Source organism: Coenobita brevimanus, chromosome 8, assembly GCF_032717465.1.
Source record: "Coenobita brevimanus isolate Jiangsu-jjx chromosome 8, ASM3271746v2, whole genome shotgun sequence".
Lineage (NCBI taxonomy): Eukaryota > Metazoa > Arthropoda > Malacostraca > Decapoda > Coenobitidae > Coenobita > Coenobita brevimanus.
In genome coordinates, this window is record NC_136961.1 from 40,241,540 (window position 1) to 40,264,872 (window position 23,333).

The window sequence follows — 23,333 nt, forward strand, 5'->3', positions numbered from 1 at the left end:
CTAGCTGCAAATGAATGATAATCTGGGCCTCTACTGTTACATACTACGGTATCAAATTAACTGTCCCATCTCTGCCTCCCTTAAACACTGGTAAATCCATCAGTTTCTTTAACCGACTGTGCCCAGCGTCCCTTAAACGACGTGGAACTAAGAATTTTCAAAAGTCAATCAAAGAGAGAACCACACGATTTGTAGCTATGAGCTTTGTGACAATGAGCCGAAAGGAAGGACCAACAAAAATCCTTATAGGAGGAACCATGGACATTTATGGTTTAAAATCTTTTCATTATTTGGAAATGTCACGAAATGAGCTCAGACATCACTGAAAACAATAGCGGCGAATGATATTAATATATCACTCTCATCTTAAATGTCAGGACCAACTTGCCTAGCCCCGGGCTCCTACGCTTCTCACGGGGCAACATAGGATTGGATGATGGATGGATCAAAGTATAGTGTAGGTGTTGTACTGACTGGGTGAAAATATGATGAAACATTAGAATAATACATATCTTAACCGTGATAAATTATCACCGATTTCTTAAGGTATACTGATAAGTGTGGTAGAATCAAATAGTGGAGGAAGGATAATGGTTCCAAGTACGCATGTTTATCTGTTGACGGTGTGGTGGTAATGCAACCTGGAATGTATCAAATTTTGGCTCGTTAAGCTCGCAGTCCAAAAATATATACAGGTAAGTGAACGACATGAGAGAGTGGGAAGAGGGAAAGAATATCAATGGAATTGATGTTTCTATTTATACAGCTGCAATGCAACAGTTTTTAAAAGAATAATTTTGTGTTGGTAATGTGAAGGTTTCTAATCATGATTCACTGTTGTTCGCATCACACAGGAAAACTTTTTTTTAATTCATAAGATCAGCAAAGGAGGATGCTCAGGAAAAAGTAGACTCTTGGCTGTGTAATGGAAGTTCCAGCAGGTTTATCATGAGACTTCCATACATCTAAGGAATGCTGCCCTGTTGCACTGGTGTCTGTAGTCGCTACCTTCGTTCCCTATCCTGTACTTGCATTCAATTATGTCGAAAGCGCATCTGTGGAACTATGTCTGTATAACTGTATAAAGCTACAGTAAATTAACTCACAAACCATAGCTTTGGCTAGCGCTTTACCTCTACGCCAGGCAGAGAAGACCTGTTGTTTTTGTTGGTTTGACGTTGTTATACACCTCGAGTAACAAAGTCATCGCAGCTGTTCCTTGTGTAGTTTAGCAATACTTCGAACAACCACTTAACACTGGATAGGGTGTGAGGGAACCGCAGCCACAACTTCCTCCATACATGTGGAGGATTACAGAGTAAGGAGATACTATGACACATGGATGGAGTACCTATATAGTGTATCAGCGACTAAATACACTACAGTGCTTAATAACAACATATTGGACTTACTAATATTTCACTACCCACCCAGACATTAGAAAGAGCCAGAACGGTGCTGACGCTGATAATCTTGGGAAGGTTGTTACACGTGGTTGAATTGGGCTGCGAGGTGAACAGCCAATAACGGTACATCCCAGACTCAACCAACACTTCGGCCCTGATAACACAATGTTAAATAATTTCTATAATGCATCCACCTTAACTTGAAAAAGACTGACATGTAAAATATAATTTCATATTGTAAATGCTTGGCTTCCCTTCTGCTAGCGACCTATTTTAAGAGTATGAGCGGTAGACACGTGAAATTTATCTTGATGTGATTTTTTTTTTTTTTAATATGGCAGATGAACAGAGGAAGGAAAAGTAAATTAATTAAAAAACAATCCATACACCATAGTGCAGATGTTCTCCATTCACAAAATGTCTGTAACAGTAGCACTTGAACTGCTGTAGGTTGAAGTTTGGGGGGAAACTAGTCTGGGGAAGCGAGTTCCAAAGAGAAGCTGTTCGGGGAATAAAGGAATTGTGATAGGATGGTAGTGTGACAGTCAAGTCATTAGCACTACCAGATGCCCGTGTAGCACGGGGGAAGGCGTGGATTGGTGGCACAATGGATGAAACTTTGTCTAAGCATTTGCTATAAATATATATGTAAAATAATGCAAGGGAGGCAACATTCCGTCTAACTTGTAAGGGAGACAGTTCATTTGTAGCTGCCGGATTATTAATTATTCTTATCGCTTTGTTCTAAATGTTGTCAAGTTGTTTTAATGCAACGTTGCCACATCCACTCCACAAAGGTGAGCAATATTCGAGGTGAGAATGCACATGGCTCTCGTAAATCACAGCTAACTGCTCGTCAGATAAAAAGCTACGGATTCTGGACATTAATCCAAGTTTCTTTGAGGCGGTTTGAGCAAGTGATCTAACGTGAGAGGTCCAACTGAAGGTACTACTGGGAGAAACACCGAGAATTTCAGTACTTTTTGGGATATGCGAAAGGTAATACAGGAGTTAGGTGATACCTATTTATAAGTGGATAAATTTGGTTTTCCTAGCGGTAAATGAGACAGCATGATCTTAGATATGTCTTGATTAATGGAGATTGCTGTACTGAGCTGGGAGTTTAGAGATATCGATCTTTGTGAATGGTTGGTTAAGTGTAAAGGAACTGTGACACACTGTCATTTGCATACGAGCGAATTGGATTATGGGTGACGGACAAGAGATCATTAATATGGATGAGGAACAGGGATGTTGCCAATATTGATCCTTGTGGCACACCAGCATTAAATAAGTGGAAATTGGAATATACATCATCTACCTTTTCTTTGATATTTCTGTTGCTGAAATATGAGGAGATTAGCGGGACAGAAGATGACAGGCAGTAGCATGGAAGTTTAAGATAACAGAGAATGGTGCCACACTCCGTCACTTTAAAAATATTAAGGGCTAATGCGTGGATTTCTTCAAGTTGGTCAGTTGACTGATGGATGGTATGAGTCAAGAGACTGAGTTTATCAACAGCTGATCTTTCGTGACGAAAACCATACAGTCAGTCACTTATTAAGCTGTTGGATTCAAGATGTAAAACAATGTGCTTATTAATTACAGTCTCAACTGTTTTACCAAATGAAGATGTGATAGCAATTGGTCTGTAATCAGAGGGATCAGAGGAGCTTCCTTTCTTTGGAATTAGTTGGATATTGGCTTCTCTCCTTGAATTGGAGAATGAAAAAAGCACGTATGCATAATATGAATAATTTAGCTAGAACTGGAGCAAGTTCTGAGGAACAATTTTTCAAAACTATTGGATGAGTTCCATCTGAACCTGAAGCTTTGTTGATTGGTAAACTGTCTAGGACAAAATTTAAGTATCTAGTTTGAAGTTTTAATGGAACAATTTCGGCAAAGTCAAGTTCCGTCGCACTGAAACACTGAAAATTTGTTCATTCCTGCCACATCCAGGCGATTTTATGTAAGCCCTCTCATATTGAAGGGATGTCTGTAGCCTCTCCATTTAGAAAAATCTTACCTAAACAGAATAAATCAAGCAGGAACACATGGAAAATATAACACCTAATCCCTGTGGTTGGTCAAAGGGTCGATTGTTTGACTTTGCCTTGTGATTTTGACCTTCAACCGGTTGTTCTAAAAACAGAAATATTTCATCCTTGCAAGACCCTTAAGCTTCCACTAAGTTTAATCCAGATCACATCATAAATGTATGAGTTTACTTTGCATACGCCCATGACCTTAAGCTTTTTTTTTCGAAACAAAGAAGACCCACTGGTGTACATTTAAACTTTTCAACAAGTTTGATCAAAATCGAATCAAAACTGTTTATTTTCTTAAACAAGCACACACACACACACACACACACACACACACACACACACACACACACACACACACACACACACACACACACACACACACACACACACCGGGCAAAACAATATCCTCGCTCTTTTCCTCGTGCAGGTGTAATAATCTGGTGGCAGCAAGAAGGAAATACAGACATCATAGAGTTGAAGGTGTTAAATACTCACACTTTATTTAAGCCTGGGATGAGAAGGCTGTTTTTTCTGGTAACCATGGCGATGGGCGTGGGCATGTAGGTGCTGAAAGACAGGTAGAAGTCACACCTTCCTGGCAAGAGGAGAGGAAAGAGTGGAGTAAGTCTGTGGCAGGTATCAACTTCCTATAACACAAAGCATTGTTGCTGTTATTGTTGTTGTAGATTCATCTGAACTGTGAGCCCGGTGGACTGCAAGCTGAAGTTGCTCTCCTCTTACAGTCCTTGGGGGGGATAGGGAAGTAGCTAAAAGATGTTTGCACAACCAAGCAGTTGAGCGGCACGGTTATACGGTTGCTGCAATATAAGGGTGTCCCCTGTATCACCTATACTACTCTTAAGCCCCTGTCTCAATATCAGGCGAATGAATTGCATGATGTTTGCTGGAATAAAAATACTGGAAGTTTCTCGACCATGAGAGGGGGTACTGGTGACACTATTAACACCTTCTAGCATCTCAGACTCATTGGACACTGATAAAAAACGTCTGGTTTCACTTGGAACAGAATACAAGAGCTATATTGACAAAGAAATGGTTAGTGATGACAGTATTAGTGACCTAAGGCCTGTATGACACGCTAACAGTTGAATAATACCATCTGACATTACTAAAATGGAATACTTAATTCCTTCCGGCGTGAGACGGTTAGCACTATACAACCTGTAAGAGAGAATTCAGTGGGTATCATCTGCTTGTAGTTCAAGTCAACATCAAAGAGAACGTGCGTTCCGTCCAGCACGGTAGTCCTCATACTGCTGGGGAGTTCAAAGAACTTGTTGAACACCACTTGATCCGTCCCCAGTAGGTCACCTATTTCTCGGAAAATACCTGACTCTGCCAGCTGTAAAGATATTTAAAAATAAGCTTCAGTTATAAAAGATCTTCAATTTATATATTTCAACAATGCATCCCTTTCAGAATGGGATGGTTAATTCAGGTTAGTAGAGGTTTTCTTTCTTGTATGGAAAACACACACACACACACACACACACACACACACACACACACACACACACACACACACAGTGGGTGTCACAAATCTTGACATACTAAGTTCAGCTGGTGATTCTTAGGTTGATTTTAAGTAACTGTTGTAAATTTCTCCCCATTCAGCCTAGTACCTAATATACTATAGCAGTAGCCGTGTCTCTGTGTGTGTGTATGTATTTTGGGAGGCCGAAACTACACATTTAAACTGCATCAAAATTGGCACAAAAATCGCAAAAAATTCGCTGATGTGAAAGAACTTCGTCCTATCACGATTGAAAAACTTTTACTATATTTAATGAGCAAGCAAATTTTGACCAAAAAACGCAAACCCCGGCGGCAAGTTGCTTGCCGTGGCTGAGTGGTAAATATCTCGGACTTGCGTGCGGACAACTTGGGTTTCATTCCCGAAGCGAGGTGAGGACGCCTTTCTTCGGTACGGAGACATCCTGGTGCACCGAAAATGGCATGAAAATCGCAGAAAATTCGCTGATGTTGAAAAACTTGGTCCCACCTCGATTGATGATTTTTTTATTACAGTTAGGAGCTATCAAATTTTGGTTCGGAAAACAATTCATTTCGACCAGGACTTTCGGAAATTGAGTCTACTCGAGCCGCAAGAAAGTGAGCGAAGAGCACGAGAGTCCTACGCAGGAGGGCCCGAAGAGCCCAGGAGCATTTTTTTTTTAATTAAAAATCCACTCTAGAATCACCTCCACAAGGCTGTGTGTCAAGTCCAGGAAAACCATATATATATATATATATATATATATATATATATATATATATATATATATGTATATATAGTGCTGCTGTCAATGACTGCCCTGTCCTCCCTTCCTTCTTTCCTGCCTTCCTCTTCTTTGTTTCCTTCATTTTTTCCTTTTCCTTCTGTCAACGGGTGATTCTACTCTGAGTGACAAGCGAAATGGTTTATTGGACACCAGGAAACCATTTCCTATGCTGAGTGGTAACCATTTTTTTTTTTTTGAGGACGAAGGACCAAATGCAACGAGCCCGCAAAACTGCCTCTTCCAAGAGAAAAACATAATACAAGACAGAGCCAAATTCAAGATCCATTCATTTCGAGATGCCTGAACACACTGCATTTGAAAGACTGGAGATCATAGGAAGCAGGAAATACAGACAGAGGGAGACAGTTCCAGAGTTGACCTGTTACATAAATGAAGGACTAGGAGTAATGGTTAACTCTTGCATTAGAGAGTTGGACAGAAAAGGGGTCAGAGTTTGCTGCTAGACGGGTGTTACGCGCCCACCGTGGAGGTGGAGGAATGCATGCAGACAGTTCAGAGGAACAGTGACCATTGAAGCAGCGATAGAAATGAGATAAAGATGCAACAGTGCGGCGACGAAACAGAGGTTAAAGGGAGTCAGTAAGAGGGGGAGAGTTAATGAGACGAAAAGCCTTTGACTCCACCCTATTGAGAAGAGCTGTATGTGGGGAGCCTCCCCACACATGAGAGTTGTACTCCACGCAGGGGCGGATAAAACCCCTGTATAGAGTCAACAATTGTGCAGGGGTAAAGAAGGAACGGAGTCGGCTTAGTACACTTGATCTCTTGGAAGCGGATTTTACAAGAGATGTAATATGATCTTTCCAAGATAAGTCCCGAGCAAATGAAACCCCAAGCACGTTCAAGGATGATGCAGGATTAAGCTGAATATTATTAACCCCTTAACCGCGGGGCGTCACTTTCCTGACGCTTGGGAGCAAGGGATCATACCGCGGGGCGTCGCTTTTGTGATTCTGTGTTATTTTGAATTCACCCGGGCTTCCAAGTGGGGGCTTGTATCATCTATCAGTACTGCCAATGTCCAACACTAGTCAGCACTCCTAATCTCATCTGTACTCCCATCCATTGTTGACAATTTAGCCATTTCTCCCCGTTCTTGACTCCCCTCCCTATCCCCCCTCCATTACCCTATCCTCTCGCCTGCCCGGCCGTGCTACGCTAAGTAAATCTTCCCTGGAATTTTTCACTGATTTCATCCATTGAAATAAGCCCTATGTCTTATTCTTATACCAAATAATATATACAAGAAAGAAATAAGGTAAGTGAGAGTGCCAAACACCTGGAATTGACTAATTATCACCTGACAACACCTCACGTGCACTCGTTCGCTAATTTTCGCTGTTTTTTTTCCCTTGAAATATGCCCTATAATCTATTTTCGTAATAAATATACATGTAAGGAGGGAAGGGAGAAGCCTAAGTGATATTTACATTCACCTGGAACTACCTAATTTATAATGTATTGTCTAGATTTCCTGCCAATCATATCAGTGCTAAACAAAGATGTTTCAAGATCTAACATTGGTAGCTCTGAAAATATATCTCCTAAGTAGGCCTCTAATCTATTTTCGAAATAAATATACATGTAAGGAGGGAAGGGAGAAGCCTAAGTGATATTTACATTCACCTGGAACTACCAAATTTATAATGTATTGTCTAGATTTCCTGCCAATCATATCAGTGCTAGACTTAGCTGTTTCAAGAAGTAATATTGGTAACCCTGAATAACCCCTTAGCAGGCCTCCACGCTAGCCCTCCGTTATCAGGTTACTCTCAACTTCCGAAGTGAGAGTACGTATGTTTCTTCTTGCTGACTTCAAGGCCTTTTTTCACCCCCATGCAAATGGCCCTGTGACCTTTACCTCCTACTAAACCTCGTGTGGAAAGAGGTAAAGGGCTGACAATTGATAAAAGAGTGACTACGATCTTTCTATTGAGTAAAACAGTGCAAGTGGAATTGTAAATAATGTGTAAATAATGTGTAAACAGCAAGTGAAAGTAATGAATGTAAATATACGTGAACAATGGAAAACAGTTTTATAAGTTATTTCAAGTGACAGTGCATAACACAGTGTAAATAAAATAGAAATGTAAATAACGTAAATAAAATAGAGAACGTAAATAGAAATGTAAATGAGTAGTATTATAAGAATACGAGTATATACCCTAGGAGTAATGAAAGTGAAAGTTTCACTCTAGCATGTCTGAATGCTATGAGTTATGAGAGTGAAGATGAAAGTGACATTCACTCTCAATGCCAGTATACAGGACGAGAAAGTGAATGCTACGTATTTTACTGAAAGAAATTGAATCCCTACAGTGACAATAAACTAATACTACTGAAGGAAACTTATGAATAAAGACTGTAGATATATATAAGTGTTATATAGTAATAGAAATATAAAGTGTGAGGGGTTTTATGAATAATAAATGACAGACTACTAAGAGCGAACTAGTGCCAGTGCGGCGATCAGACGCGCTCGTAATTTCCATTGCTTTCAGTGTTTTTTTTTTAGTATGGATCCCAAACTACTTGAAAATTGTAGAATAGTGTTTATAGTGTTTGTATCTGGCTGTGGTAATCATATTACGGGTTGTCGGGAAGTGTAAAGTGGAGACTTCGTTACCCTACTTCAGAGGTCTCCACAAGTCCTACGGTAACTGACGAAGGCTCAACAATCATTCCAGGAGAAAGCTGAAGGTATGTGCCATAAGCATATATAATTTTATTATTCTAGGACTAATAACTGATTTTTGGCAAATATTTTTTGAGAGTCTGTCGGAGCCCAAATAACCCCGCGGCACACGCAAGTCATTGGTAAACAAGCCCGCGGTGTAGGGGTTAAACATTAGTGGGTATACCTGTTGAAGGTTTTGTTAGGTTGATAGGTGCAAAAACTGAGTCTTCGAGGCATTACAAACAATCAGATTATTTTACCCCAGTCAGAGATACTAGCCAAGTCAGACATTAGGTGTGCCATAGCCTCATCCCTTGTTTGTTGAAGTAACTGCTGAGATGGAAGTTGTGGGAATCGAATGGAAAGGTGGAGGGTGGAGTCATCAGCATATGAGTGGATAGGGTTAGATGTACTGCTTAGAAGGTCATTGATGAATTAAAGGAAGAGAGTTGGTGATAGGACAGAGCCCTGAGGAACACCACTTTTAATAGATCTAGGAGGCGAACGATGACCGTCTACAACAGCGGCTATTGAACGACCAGAAAGGAAGTTATAGATGAAGGCACAGATAGAAGGATAGAAACCGTAAGAGGGAAGTTTGGAAATTAAAGATTTATGCCAGACTCGATCGAAAGCTTTTGAGAAGTCAAGTGCAATGACAAAGCTTTCGCTAAAGTCCTGAAAGGAGGATGACCAGGAGTCTAAAAGGTAGGTGAGAAGATCACCTGTGGAGAGTCCCTGACGGAACCCATACTGACGATCAGAAAGAAGGTTGTGATAGGAAAGACACATTAAAATTTTTCTATTAAGAATAGACTCGAAAACTTTTGAGATACAGGATGTTAAAGCAAATGGACGATAGTTAGAGGGTTGGGAATGGTCACACTTCTTTGGGACTGGCTGAATGAGAGCAAACTTCTAGCAAAAAGGAAAGGTACAAATTAAAAGACAAAGGCGAAAGAGTTTGCCTAGGCAGGGTGTAAGCACAGAAGCACAGTTCTTGAGAACAACAGTAGGGACTCCATCAGGCCCATATGCCTTATTAGTATTGAAGCCTGTGATGGCAGAAAATACATCAGCTGAAGACATTTTAATGTTAGCCATGAGGAAGTCAGAGGGGGGAAGTGATGGAGGAACAGCACCGGAATCGTCTAAGGTGGAATTGGAGGAGAAAGTCTGAGCGAAGAGATCTGCTTCATCAGTAGAAGAAATAGCTACAGAGCCATCAGAGTAGAAAAGAGGAGGGAAGGATGATGAGGTAAAGTTGTTAGAAAGGTTTTTGGCAAGGTGCCAGAAGGAGCAGGAAGAATTCGAGTCAGTGTTGAGAGCATTTTGTATGGATGAAATTATTTTTAGCAGGGCACAGACTTAGCGCAATTCCGGGCAGAAATGTATAAAAGATGTGATTCAGGAGTGGGTTGGCTCCAGTTCCTTTTATAGGCCCTCTCCTTGTTGCGGACAGCATTAGAACAAGCGTGATTAAACCAAGGCTTTCGTGCATTTGTCAAAGGATATGAGAAAGGAATGTATGCTTCCATGCCCGAGAGAATAACCTCCGTAATGCACAAGGCACACCCAGATGGCTCAAGGCCAAGGTAGCAATAATCATTTCAGGGAAAATCAAAGAAGTACTGCCTGAGGGCCTCCCAATCCGCAACTTCAAAGTGCCACAGATGACGTTTCTTTGGAGGGTCCGCAGCCCATACCGGAGCGATAGAACAAGTTAAGGTGATAAGGTTGTGACCAGAGGAGCCCAACGGAGAGAAAAGATTAACAGTGTAAGCAGAAGGATTAGTTGTAAGGAAGCGGTCAAGTATGTTCTAGCTCTCTCCAAGGCGGTTAGGGATATGGGTAGGGTGCTGTACAAGCTGCTCTAGGTCATTAAGGATAGAAAAGGTGTAAGCTTGTTCACCAGGTGGATCAGTGAAAGGAGAGGAGAGCCAGTTGTGGTGGTGAACATTGAAATATCCAAGAATGGAGATTTCAGAGAAAGGAGAAATGGATAGAATGTGTTCCATCGTAGAAGATAGTCAAAGAATTTTTGAGAGTCAGTAGAATTAGGAGGTAAGTAAACAGTACAGATATATTCAGTCTGAGAATGACAGGAAAGCCGAAGCCAGAGTGTAGAGAATTCAGAAGACTCGAGTTCAGGAATACGAGAGCAAGATAACTTGTTGCGTATATATGCACAACAGCCACCTTTGGCTTTGAAATGAGTATACAGTAGAGATAGTAGGAGGATACAGAATAGGGTCTGCTGTCAGTTGCCTCAAACAGCTGAGTCTCAGTTAGAAAAAGAAGATGAGGTTTAGAGAAGGAAAGGTGGTGCTCAACAGAGCGACAGTTAGAGGAAAGGACACGAATGTTGCAGAAATGAAGAAGAAGAGAGTTGGACAGTGGTTCCAGGCATATTGAGTCGTCACCTGGAGAGGGGCAGAAGGTGGGGGCATTTATTATCTCCCCCCCGGGGACACCGAGGCTACATTATTCGACGCCATTTTTTAAGATTTTGAAAAGGAAGTGAGGTGTGTATTGTGCATGTAGTTTGGTGTTGATAGATAGAGAAACTTGTTTTGGAGAGCATGCTGGCCTACTCTCTGTGTTACTGAGACACTGAAAAAGTTCACCAAAGGGGGATGGTCGGGACCTAGTCCCGTGGGTTGATGAAACGGGAACTCCAGCTCTCCCTGTCATCAGCTTTCCATCCACCTTGGGAGTACTGCCCTGCTCGACTGGTGCTACAGTGTCCTAAACTATGGTGCCTGATGATTTAGTGGGTAATTAAGACGCTCCAAGGGGTGTTTGGGGTTTATTACTAATGTAATGCCACTCATGGATGAGTGAGGCTGGTCACTCTCATCTTAAATGTTAGAACCAACTTGCCTAGACCCGGGTTGCTATGCTCCTCATGGGGATATATATATATATATATATATATATATATATATATATATATATATATATATATATATATATATATATATATATATATATATATATATATGTATGTATGTATATAGATAGATAGATATAAATACAGTACTGTGATTCTAGCATATACATCGTGTGAGGACAGGCGTGAGAGAGAGAAAGATATGTATATAGATAGATAGATAGATAGATATAAATACAGTACTGTGATTCTTGCATATACATCGTGTGAGGACAGGCGTGAGAGAGAGAAAGACAGATTTTGGGATGCACTGGGCGAAGTAGTGGGAGAAATGCCCAGGACCTATAAAGTGATTATAATGGGGGATATAAATGGAAGAGTAGGCACTGGTCCTGTGGATGGCATAATGGGTTGTTATGGATTACCAGGAGAAAATGATAATGGGAAGCAACTAAAGGATATGTGTCAGGAGAGGAGATTGTGCATTTGTAACTCGTATTTCAAACACAAATATGCACATACTTATACATGGTGTAGAGGAAACGGGGATCGTATAGAAAGAAGCCTGATTAATTACGTGCTCATAGAGGTCGATGATGGGAATGGTTGCTGATACAAGGGCCGTGAGAGGACGTTGTGGAGGTCTGTCAGATCATATGATTGTGGTATACAAGATCAAGCTGGAGGAGTAAGGTGGACCAGGAAAGAGAGAGGCAGTCACGGAGAAAGACTGAAAGTTAAGTAGCTGAGGATCAAAGAAATGGCAGATGATTACAGAACCAAAGAAGAGGACGAGTTAGAATCAGTGAACTGGAATGAAATGACTCTGGACAGCCTGTGGAATGCATATGGGGATTGTTTAGTTAGGAATACTAAAGTGGTGTGTGGTGTGGCAAGAATAACAATAAAGAAGAAAAGTACGGTGTTGTGGAATGAGGAGGTTAAGAGAGCGTTGGAGGAAAAGAGGAAGAAGTGGCTAAAGTGGTTACGGGATTTCATTTGAAATAAGAAGTGAGTATATTGAGTGCAAGAAGCACGTAAGGAGAATAGTGAAGAGGAAAAAGAAGGAGATAAATGATGATCTAGGAAGAAAAATGAATGCGAACTACTTTGAAAATAGGAAGTTATTCTGGAAAGAGGTCAGGAAATGTAGAAATGAAAGCGGAAAGAAATGTGATGGTGCAAAGGATGCAGATGATAGATTATTAACCCATGGAGATGAAGTAAGGACCAGATGGAAAGAGTATTTTGAAAGCCTGATGGATGGGAATAGAGAAAGCAGAGCGGCTGTAAACATGACTGGTTTTGGGGGTGTGCAAAGAAGGAATGCAGTGCCAGGAGACGTGACACTTGCACAGGTGAAGAATGCTATGAAGTGGCTGAAAAACTGGAAAGCAACTGGGGTTGATGAGGTGTATGCAGAAATGTTTAAGCTTAGTGGAGAGAGTGGAAGTGCTTGTTGGAGATATGTAAAAAGGCATGGATGAGTGAAATTGTGCCTGCAGAATGGGAAAAGGCTGTGATTGTACCCCTGTAGAAAAATAAAGGTAAGCGAAGTGAGTGCAAGAATTATCATGGCATAAGTTTATTGAGGGTGGTAGGGAAGGTATATGGAAGAATTATTACAGGGAAAGTAAGAGAGATATCAAAAGTCCCAGTGAGTAATGAACAGGGTGGCTTTAGGAATGGCACAGGATGTGTGGATCAAATATTTGCAGTGAGACATAGCAGAGAGGGCTTGTGAGAAGGACCATAAGGTGTTTCTGGCAGTCATGGATCTGGAAAAAGCATACGACAAAGTAGACAGAGAGGGATTGTGGAAAGTTTTGTGCATGTACCGTGTAGCTGGTAAGCTGCTAGGTGCTGTCAAGAGATTTTATGATGGTAGCGAAGCATGTGTAAGAGTTAATGGGTATCTTAGTGAATGATCGGTGTGGACGTGTGACAAGGTTGTGTGATGTCCCCATGGCTGTTCAATATATACATGGATGGGGTATTGTGAGAAGTAGAAGCACGAGTAATAGAGAGAGGGATGATGTTAGTCATAAATGGTGATGGATGGAATATCTCAAATTTGATGTATGCTGATGATGCAGTACTGCTTGCAAGTACTGGACAAGAACTTGGTAGGCTAGTGCAGAGTTTTGCTGATGTCTGTGAGCGTCGTGCCTTGAGACTGAATGTAGAAAATAGTAAAGTGATGGTTATTGAGAGAGGTGACTCCCAGTGTGATGTTGCAGTGAATGAAGCGAGACTGAAATTGGTGAGAGAGTTCAAACACCTGGGTACAATGACAAAAAAGAGAGGAAAATGTGCAAAAGAAGTTGAAAGTAGAGTGACACAAGGAAGAAAAGTAGCTGGTGCAACGAAGGTCTTGATAAGAAACAGAGGTTTGAGTGTTGCAGCTGCACGAGACTTACATGAGGGAGAAATAGTGCCAACTTTAACATATGAATGTGAGACTATGGTGTGGGATGAAAATGAAAATTCAAAAGTGAGAGCAGTGGAGATGGGACTGCTGAGGAATGTATATGGAATACAAAGGGTGGATAGGATATGAAATAATGTGATTCGTGAAAGGTGTTGGGTAAGGAAGTCGGTGGACACCAGAATCGAAGAGAGTGTACTTAGATGGTATGGTCATGTGGAGAGAATGGATAACAATAGAGTGGTGAAAAAGGTATATCTGGGCGAATCTGAAGGAAGGAGGAGGCGAGGTAGGCCAAGGAGAAGGTGGAGAGATATGGTGGATGATGTGAGGAAGATAGGTTTGGAAATCGGTGAGGCTAGGGAACTGACAAGAGATCGAGCTGGCTGGATGAATGTTGCGAGAAGTGCATGATCAGGGATTTTGGCACCCCTTTTTAACGTGGCAGCATCCGGATTGACTCAATCAGATACGTTTATGTGAAGCTAACGAACGTGGTGAATGTTTTTTTGGCATATCCGATAGAGCCAGGATTCCGGGGGCTTGAATGATGAGTGAATGGAAGCGTGGCTCATTGGACTGGGCAAGTTTGGGCTGTCTGGACTTTGCTACTTTTCACCCTGCCCTTAGGTGGGAAAGGAGGTCCGGATGATGGAGATATATATATATATATATATATATATATATATATATATATATATATATATATATATATATATATATCATCATCATCATCAGCCATTACAAGTCCACTTCTGAACAAAGGCCTCCCCCAACCTTCTCCATGAATTCCTTGATTGAGCCAATCTTTGCCACGTTTTCCCTGAAAATTTCTCTATCTCATCCCTCCACCTCCTGTCTGGCCTTTTTCTGCTATGCTTACATTCTCTTGGTGTCCAGTCAGTCAACCTCTTGCTCCATCGATTATCCCTTATTGCTGCTACATGGCCTGCCCACCTCCATTTCTGTTCTTTTATAACTTCTATATTATCTTAGACTTTAGTCTGCTCTGTCACTAAAGTTGATCTTTTCCTGTCTCTTAATGATATTCCCAACATTGACCTTTCCATTGCTCTCTGAGAACGAATTAATTTATTTTCCATCGATATTCTCAGTTTCCAAGTCTCACAACCATACGTCATAGCCGGAATTATACATTCGTTATATAGTTTTCGTTTCATACAAACTGGCAAGCTACTTCTCATAATGTCCCTACGTTTACCGAACGCTTTCCATCCAATTGTAATGAGTCTTTTTATTTTGCTATCATGATCTTTCGTTAATTTTAGTATTTGTCCCAGGTAATTGTACTCCTCGACTTCTTCAAGAATTTCTCCACTTATCGTGATGACGCTCTTTGGTGTTTGAGGAGTAAACTTTACTTTAGTTTTACTCCGGTACATCTTTAGCTCTATTTTGAGACCTTCTCTGTTCAGGTTATTTAACATTTCTTGCAATGTCTCTGCTGTTTCTGAGATTAGGACAATGTCATCTGCAAATCTTAAATGGTTTAACTTTTCTCCATCTATGTTCACTCCTTTGTTTTCGCAGTCTAGCTTTCTGAAAATACTTTCTAGGCATGCTGTAAATATCTTTGGTGAAATTATATCTCCCTGACGCATGCCTTTCTCAATCTTAATTTTCTCTGAGTCCTTATGTAATTTAGCTGTAGCAGTTCCCTCTTTACATATGTTTTTGAGCAGTTTTACAATGTTCTCATTCACTCTTTGTTCTAGGTTTATAATAATATGTAGTTTTTTCAGTTAGTTGATTCATTGTGCGTAGATGTTCAGCAGTCGAGTACCAGCTTCGGAATCCTGCCTGGTCACGAGGTTGGTTTTCCTCAAAATTTTTAGTTATTCTGTTTGTAAGGACTTTAGTGAAGAGTTTGCATGTGACTGACAGCAAGCTAATGGGTCGATAGTTACTAAGTTCTTTTGAGTCACCTTTTTTGTAAAGTAAAATACCTATTGCATTACACTATGTTTTAGGAATTTTCTTCCTTTTTATACATTGAGTAAATAGGTGAGCAAGCCTAGTTTGCACTTCTAATCCTGCATCCAACAGTAAATCTACTCCTATTCCATCTTCTCCCGGAGCTTTCCCTCTTTTCTTATTTTTGAGAGAATTATTTACTTCGTCTGGTGTTACCTTAGGTATTTCATTTGTGTCAACTGAAAAGTTAGCTATTGGCACTACTGTCTTTGATACATACAGTTCTTTGTAAAATTCTTCAACTCTCTTCAACATCTTATCTCTGCATTTCATGATTACACCGTTTTTTTTTTTTTTTTTCTTTCACTAATGTCATTTGTTGCTTTCCAAGTGCCATTTTACTTCGGACCTGTTTCAGACTTTTTCCTTTTTTTATGGTTTCTTGGATTTGATCCATGTTTCTCTTTCTTTTTTCTTCTCTTTGTCTTTTGTTGATAAGCTTATTATTTAATTCCGCTCGTTCTATTTCATTTTTCTTTGTTTTTACTTTCCTTTCCTTTCTTTTTCTCATAAGCTCAAGTGTCTTTTCTGATTACTTCTCGGCTTTGGTTGCATTAGGTTTTCCTACTACCTCCGCTGATTCTTTTAGCACTTTTCTTGGTCTGTCATTCAGCTCATCAGTGTCACATTCAGCATGACTGAGAGCCTGAAATCTGTTCCTTATTTCCATCTGAAATGCTGCTTTGTTTTCGTTTACTTTTAATGGGCATATCTTTTTACCTTTTATCATCTTCTCTCTTTCACTTTTGAAACTGAATCTTGCTGTGCAACCCACCATTCTATGGTCACTTCCGATATTTACTTTGTTGATAACTGTGACATTTGTGATTGTGTTATTCTCATTTGCTATTATGAAGTCGATTTCATTCATTGTTTTTCCATTTGGGCTTCTCCAGGTCCACTTTCATGCTGTTCTTTTGTGAAAGAATGTGTTCATTATTCTCATGTTAAACATTTCAGCAAAATTTACCAGAATTTCTCCTCTTTCATTCCTTTCTCCCACTCCAAATTTTCCCATACATGCTTCTCCATATATATATATATATATATATATATATATATATATATATATATATATATATATATAAGTAATCCCTCCAATATCCGATGTAATAGAGCCATAGGCTGGTCCGGATAGTGGTCCTGTCCGAATATTGGGCCCCAGCTTATGGACTTGTACTTATGGACCCTAACTCCCTCTGGACATGCATAGCACCTATTTAAGACCCAAATCACACCAATAAGGCACATAAAAGACTGAAATAAATGCAAAAGAAGCATAAAATGAGGTTTTTGAGGTAGGTTCATACAATATTCAACATTCTGGGTACTTACAAGTACCTGGCTCCTCGACTGGTAGTTATGGACCCTAACCTAGCCTAACTCAGAAAAACACCTTCCTACTGCACATGCATAGCACCCAAGACACAGCATATTCACACCAATAAGGGACATAAAAGAGTGAAATGAGGTGTTTGTGGTAAGTATGGTATGGAAAATACAGTAAAGTACAGTATGAAACATTCTGCCTACTTACAGCAAGTCGATGGCCATCTCGATGAATAACCGCCTCCTCTCGGACTCTGACAGTAAGAAGGATTTCCTGAAGCACTTGCAGTACACTGTTCATGAAGTCTTACACTGAACTTAGTCATTCGCACTCAGAAGTCCGTTCTCTTCACAGTGCGCACTCTTGTCTAACTTATGCTCCATTGTAACTTAATAAGTGTTGCACTCTGCACTTTAACTTTTTCCACTCTTCTAACCATTTTCTAAAGCAAAAACACACGTCTTTTTACGTTAAATTTAGTTCAAAAATTGTCTTTTCACTCACAACTGTAAATCCTTAATACAATGCACTGTTTTTTTCACTGCACAACACTGTAAATTCCCATGTGGTCTAGTGGAGAAGTTCTTGGCGTCTATTCACTGTCAGAGTCAGAGAGTATCACTGGCAGGTGACCTAGGGGTGCGTTGCTGGGTCGTGGTGATGGCGTACCCACTGCAGACGACTCTGAAGATAGACGCAAACTCACGTCGAGCGGTGACTCCACCGTGGCTGATGTGCTGGGCTGTGGCTCGGAGCATGAAGGCCTGTCTTGGGGAGGCAACGGAGTGGAGCCAGGGCCGGGCACAGCGGGGGTCACGGGCCTGAAAAAACTGTCAATCGTTGATTGACGCAAGGAACAACGATTCTGACAATTGATGTGCTGCCTGAAAGCACGCACTTCCTCCACAAGTCCCAAGGGCCCCATCTCCCTGTCACAGTCCGGGTGTTCCAGGTAGTCGAGAATGAACTCTAGGTATTCCAGGAGTGTACTCAGCTTGGGGATGGCTGGAGTTGTGTCATGCTGAGAGAAGTCCGCATCATTGTCGCCGTCCTCGTTGGAATCTTCAAGCTGGGTACTGACATCTGCAACTGAAGATGCGATCTCGATATCAGACAAGGTCTGATACCCAGGATCACCCTCGTCATCATCCAACCACTCACGCACATCGTCCACATCAACATCGTCGCCATGCGTACGTAGACGTGCATGGAAGTCATCCACGTCAAAATCTAGGAAATCGTACTTCACATCCGTTCCGAGAAGCAGACAAGACCAACCATTTTCTAGAGTCTTGACAGGGACTTCCTTCCATGCACTGGCCCAGTTGTAGATTGCAGACTTGATGTTGTAGCGGCGAAGGTTTTCTAAAGTCCGCTGGCCTCGCGTGTCCCGTCCCTCCCTGCACTCGTCCTCATCCTTGAGAACAACCATCACCTCGTCCAGGAACTTCCTTTGGTATAGGCGCTTTGTTGCCACGATCACTCCTTGGTCCATTGGTTGGATGAGAGCAGTCGTATTAGGTGGCAGAAACATGCACCTAATCCGGCCATTCTCAGCCACCAAATCCTTGTCGCACAGGTGGGCAGGTGCATTTTCGAGGAGAAGGAGGGCCTTTACCTGGTCGCGCGGGATTCCCAGTGTCTCCGTCTCGTAATGTATGACCTCCTTGATGAAGTGGCGGTGGAACCAGTCTTTGCAGATCTGGGCTGTAAACCATGCCTTCAAAGAATGGTACCAGATGACAGGAAGGACATCCATCACCCCACAAAGACACCGAGGCTGCTTTGCACGGCCAACAATAACGGGCTTAAGCCGGTGCATGCCGTTAGCATTGGCACAACACAAAGCAGATATCCGTTCCTTGGAGAGCTTGCGGCCAGGTACACGCTTCTCCGTCTCCTCGGCTAGAGTGTTTGTTGGCAAAGAGCGATAGAATAAACAAGTTTCGTCAGCATTGTAGACTTGACCGAGCGTAAGACCCTCCCTGTCGATCAAGCCCTTCACCTTGTGCCGAAACTCGTCAACTCCATCCTCGTTAGCGTCCAAGGCTTCGCCATGAGCTTTACGGTTGGTAAGGCCATGCCGTAACTTGAACGCGGAGAGCCAACCCTCAGATGCCTTGAAGTCTAGGGCGTCGTGAAGCCTGGCGAACTTCTCAGCAGCAGCCTTCAGCTCCGTACCACGTACAGTCGGCCTAAGAAGTGATGGCGGAGTATCCAGAAGTTTTCAGTCAGCGACAGTGCACATACTCTTCCTTATATTTCTACGAGGTGAAACCTAATACATAAAATTGTTACAGAAAACAATAAATCAATGTCAAGGTACCTATATATTTCAAAATTGTAGGAAGCAGTTCGTTAGTTATGATAATAGGAAATCCTAAACGGAACTAATTGAAATTTCACAACTATCGCTCAGGGACAGTCAGGAATAATTTGTGGAGTTCAAATCTAGTATGGTAACGCGCAATAATTTTTTAGCAGCGTAAGACTGAACAAAAAGGAGCTTCAATAAAGAATTAAAATTAGTAATTATTATTTATAAAATAATTTCCATTACAATACTAAGGAATAATTTGAAGTCATTTATTTCCGTTTCCAATGTCTCCATGCACGACGACAGAAAGCGGAAAGGAGGCGTAAGCCAGTAAGCTATTTTAAATGTTTCGATCAACATGCATGAAAGGAGATAACATTTACTCGAAGACATGCAGTTATTTCACTGCCTTTGGCCAGTTTTCCATTACGAAAAATCTCTGATTTATTTAATATAAGCCAGAGGGCTATCTGTGAAGGAAGTATAAAAAAAAAAATAAACCTCGAAATTTGCCTAGAGACAGAACTCCTTGGAGAATGCTAACTTTTGTCGTAGTCTGATATCCTCAGTGCATAATCGATTAGCATGAGTAATAAAATCATTGAGTTCAAAACTTCCAGATCAGCATTTTCTGTTCAGCAGGACATTACAGTTTATTTTAAAAGGCAGATATTAAGATTAAAAGATGGAGTAAAAATTGTGTGCTTTTGCATTGCAAGAGTTTATGAACTCATGTTTTGGTCCTGCTTATTGCCTAATGTAAGAGAAAAAAGCAGACTCTGTCATACCTCCTTACAACTAAAAAAATTTTTGCATCAATTGAGAAAAAAGTTGCTAATTATAATTATTATTGGCGAGAGGAAGACGGAATAAAAAGGCAGTATGGTCTTGCTGCTACCGCAGGTAGGGCATCACTACGAAGAATAATTTCTTTGTTATGGCATCCTTATTGTTGCTGTATCATCACCATAGCATCTGAAAATAATGCATTGTATTGCAGTCACAAGAGTTTTCCTTAACTGGTCTTCAAAACTAGAGCGTCTGTAATTGAAATCAGGAATATGGAGTAACAGGCCTACTGCCCACCGCGCGCGGAGTAATACATTTCACATTCATTCAAATCGGGAAAGGTAGCTATTAACTTTAATATATCACTGCCTCCTGTTATTCATTTTACATCATTCTTAGTGCGATACAATATATATATTTTATTTGATATGACGTGATGAAAGAATTGAATGTTTACGTTATATTCTCAGTTTTCATTGAACGTATGGCAGTGCAGAGTGACCGAAGCAATCTGAAACTCTGTCATCACTTCTTGGGGCGACTGTACCATCACACCAGCAGCACGTTGCTGTCAATACTAAATCAACGTGGAGTGATCGACTTCAGCAAACTTGGGAGTAAACATCACCTTCCTCTCCACGTTGCGTTTGCTTCTCGACGAGAAATCAGCCGTGTACTGCATGAGTTTGTCTCGGGATCTCTTAATATCAAACAAAGTAGATCGGGCCAGGTTGAACTCAAGGAGGATGCGGAAAGAAGACCACCCCGCATCTACTTTCTCCAATATCTCCCGTTTCTTCTCCAGAATCGACACCACTCTCTTCCTTTTCTCAGGCGGCGGGGCCATCATCACACACACGAAGGAGAGGCACGAGAGCAGCAGGAGTGCCTGTAGCAGGTAAGGCACCACCACAAAAGTGAGCACGTGGGCAGCCATGATGACAAGCATGCACTTACGACGAGAGACAGGCGGAAAGTGGGGAGGATGCAGGGGCGCTCTAGCGGATGTCGGAGAAATGACGCACCACAACAAAGCTGTCCCGTGCCCTGAGCGCCAAGTTCAAATTATGGGCGGGAAAAATTCGTTTTGTTTTCGATTTTTTTGCGGTTTTCGGACCATTTTGGGAATATTGGATCCCGGGACGATCATGTCTGGTTAGTGGGGATGTTCGGATATTGGGCATTCGGATAGTAGAGAATATATATATATATATATATATATATATATATATATATATATATATATATATATATATATATATATATATATATATATGTATATATATATATATATATATATATATATATATATATATATGGAGGTTTGGAGGGTGAAGTGCTTGAAAGGGTACAGCAGGGAAGAAAGGTACTGGTTCCTTGAAAGCAATGATAAGAAACAGGGAAGTGAGCATGGAAGTGAAAAAGTTACTACATGACAGTATTGTGATGCCAACTCTAACGTATGGAAGTGAAGCTTGGACGTTGTTGGAAGGACACAAGTCAAGAGTGAGAGCAGTGGAAATGAGTTATTTAAGAGGAGCCTGTGGAGTCACATGGAGAGACAGGCTGACGAATGAGGATATAAAGAAGCGTTGTGGTGTGGATATGGATGTGATAGGAAGCGTTTGAGGAACACACTGAGGTGGTTTGGCCATGTGAAGAGGATGGAGGGTGAAAGACTGACGAAGAGAGTATATGTGAGTGAGGTGGAGGGGGGAAGAGGGAGGGGGAAGCCGAGGATGAGATGGAGGGATGGGGTGGAGAGGTATATGAGAGGGGGGTGTGAGTTGGGAGCAGGGCAGTGAAATGGCGGGGGACAGGGTGACGTGGAGGCGATTTGTTTGTGGCCATTGAAAACGGGATTGAGGCATCTGGGAATAGATATATATATAGATAGATAGACAGATAGATATAGACATATATATATATATATAAGTAAAACCTCCAATATCCGGACGCCCATTTTCCGGACATCCCCAATAACCGGACATTTTCGTCTCGGGATCCGATATTCCCAAAATGGGCCAAAAACCGCAAAAAAATAGAAAAAATCCGACTTTTTCCCGCCTGTAATTTGAAGTTGGCACACGCGGTGCGGGAGAGCTGTGTTTTGGTGCGTTGTTCCGCCGACGTCCGCTAGAGTGCCCCTGCATCCTCCCCACTTACCGCCCGTCTCTTGTTGTGTGTACACGCTCGTCGTCATGGCTGCCCACTTGCTCGCTTTTGTGGTTGTGCCTTACCTGCTGCAGGCCCTCCTGCTGCTCTCATGCCTCTCCTTCATGAGTGTGATGATGGCCCCGCAACCTGAGAAGAGGAAGAGAATGGTTTTGACTCTGGAGAAGAAGAGGGAGATATTGGAGAAGGTGGATGCAGGATGGCCTACCTCATGTATCCTCTGTGAATTCAACCTGGCCCGGTCTAATTTGTTTGATATCAAGAGATCCTGCGACAAACTCATGCAGTACACGGGTGACTTCTCGTCGAAAAGCAAACGCAATGTGGAGAGGAAGGTGATGTATACTCCCAAGTATGCAGAAGTCGACCGCTCTACATTGATTTGGTATCGACAGCAATGTGCTGCTGGTGTGATGCTGTGTGGCACGGAGTTGAAGGCAGCTGCTGAGAAGTTTGCAAGGCTTCACGATGCCCTAGACTTCAAGGCATCTGAAGGTTGGCTCTTCACATTCAAGTTACGACATGGCCTTACCAACCGTAAGTCTCATGGCGAAGCTTTGGATGCCAACGAGGATGGAGTAGACAAGTTTCGGCACAAGGTGAAGGGCTTGATCGACAGGGAGGGCCTCACTCTCGGTCAAGTCTACAACGCTGACGAAACTGGCTTATTCTATCACTCTTTGCCAACGAACACTCTAGCTGAGGAGACGGAGAAGCGTGTACCTGGCCACAAGCTCTGCAAGCAACAGATACCTGCTTTGTGTTGTGCCAATGCTAACGGCATGCACCGGCTCAAGCCCGTTATTGTTGGCTGTGCAAAGCAGCCTCGGTGTCTTCGTGGGGTGATGAATGTCCTTCCTGTTGTCTGGTACCATTCCTTGAAGGCCCAGATCTTCAAAGACTGGTTCCACCGCCATTTCGTCAAGGAGGTCATCCATTACCAGA

At 41.7% G+C, this 23,333-nt stretch overlaps 1 protein-coding gene across 1 annotated transcript in view; it reads right to left on the bottom strand.

The window, feature by feature from the left end:
* The window catches only part of LOC145407702 (uncharacterized), a 29,735-nt gene that overhangs the window by 608 nt on the left and 5,794 nt on the right, over nt 1-23,333 (bottom strand). The window contains exons 3-5 of the mRNA XM_080278571.1: nt 4,643-4,823; nt 3,956-4,055; nt 1,431-1,560 (exon numbers count right to left, since the gene is read on the bottom strand). Coding sequence (XP_080134697.1) covers nt 1,431-1,560; nt 3,956-4,055; nt 4,643-4,823 — 411 coding nt within the window. The remainder of the gene's footprint in view (nt 1-1,430; nt 1,561-3,955; nt 4,056-4,642; nt 4,824-23,333) is intronic.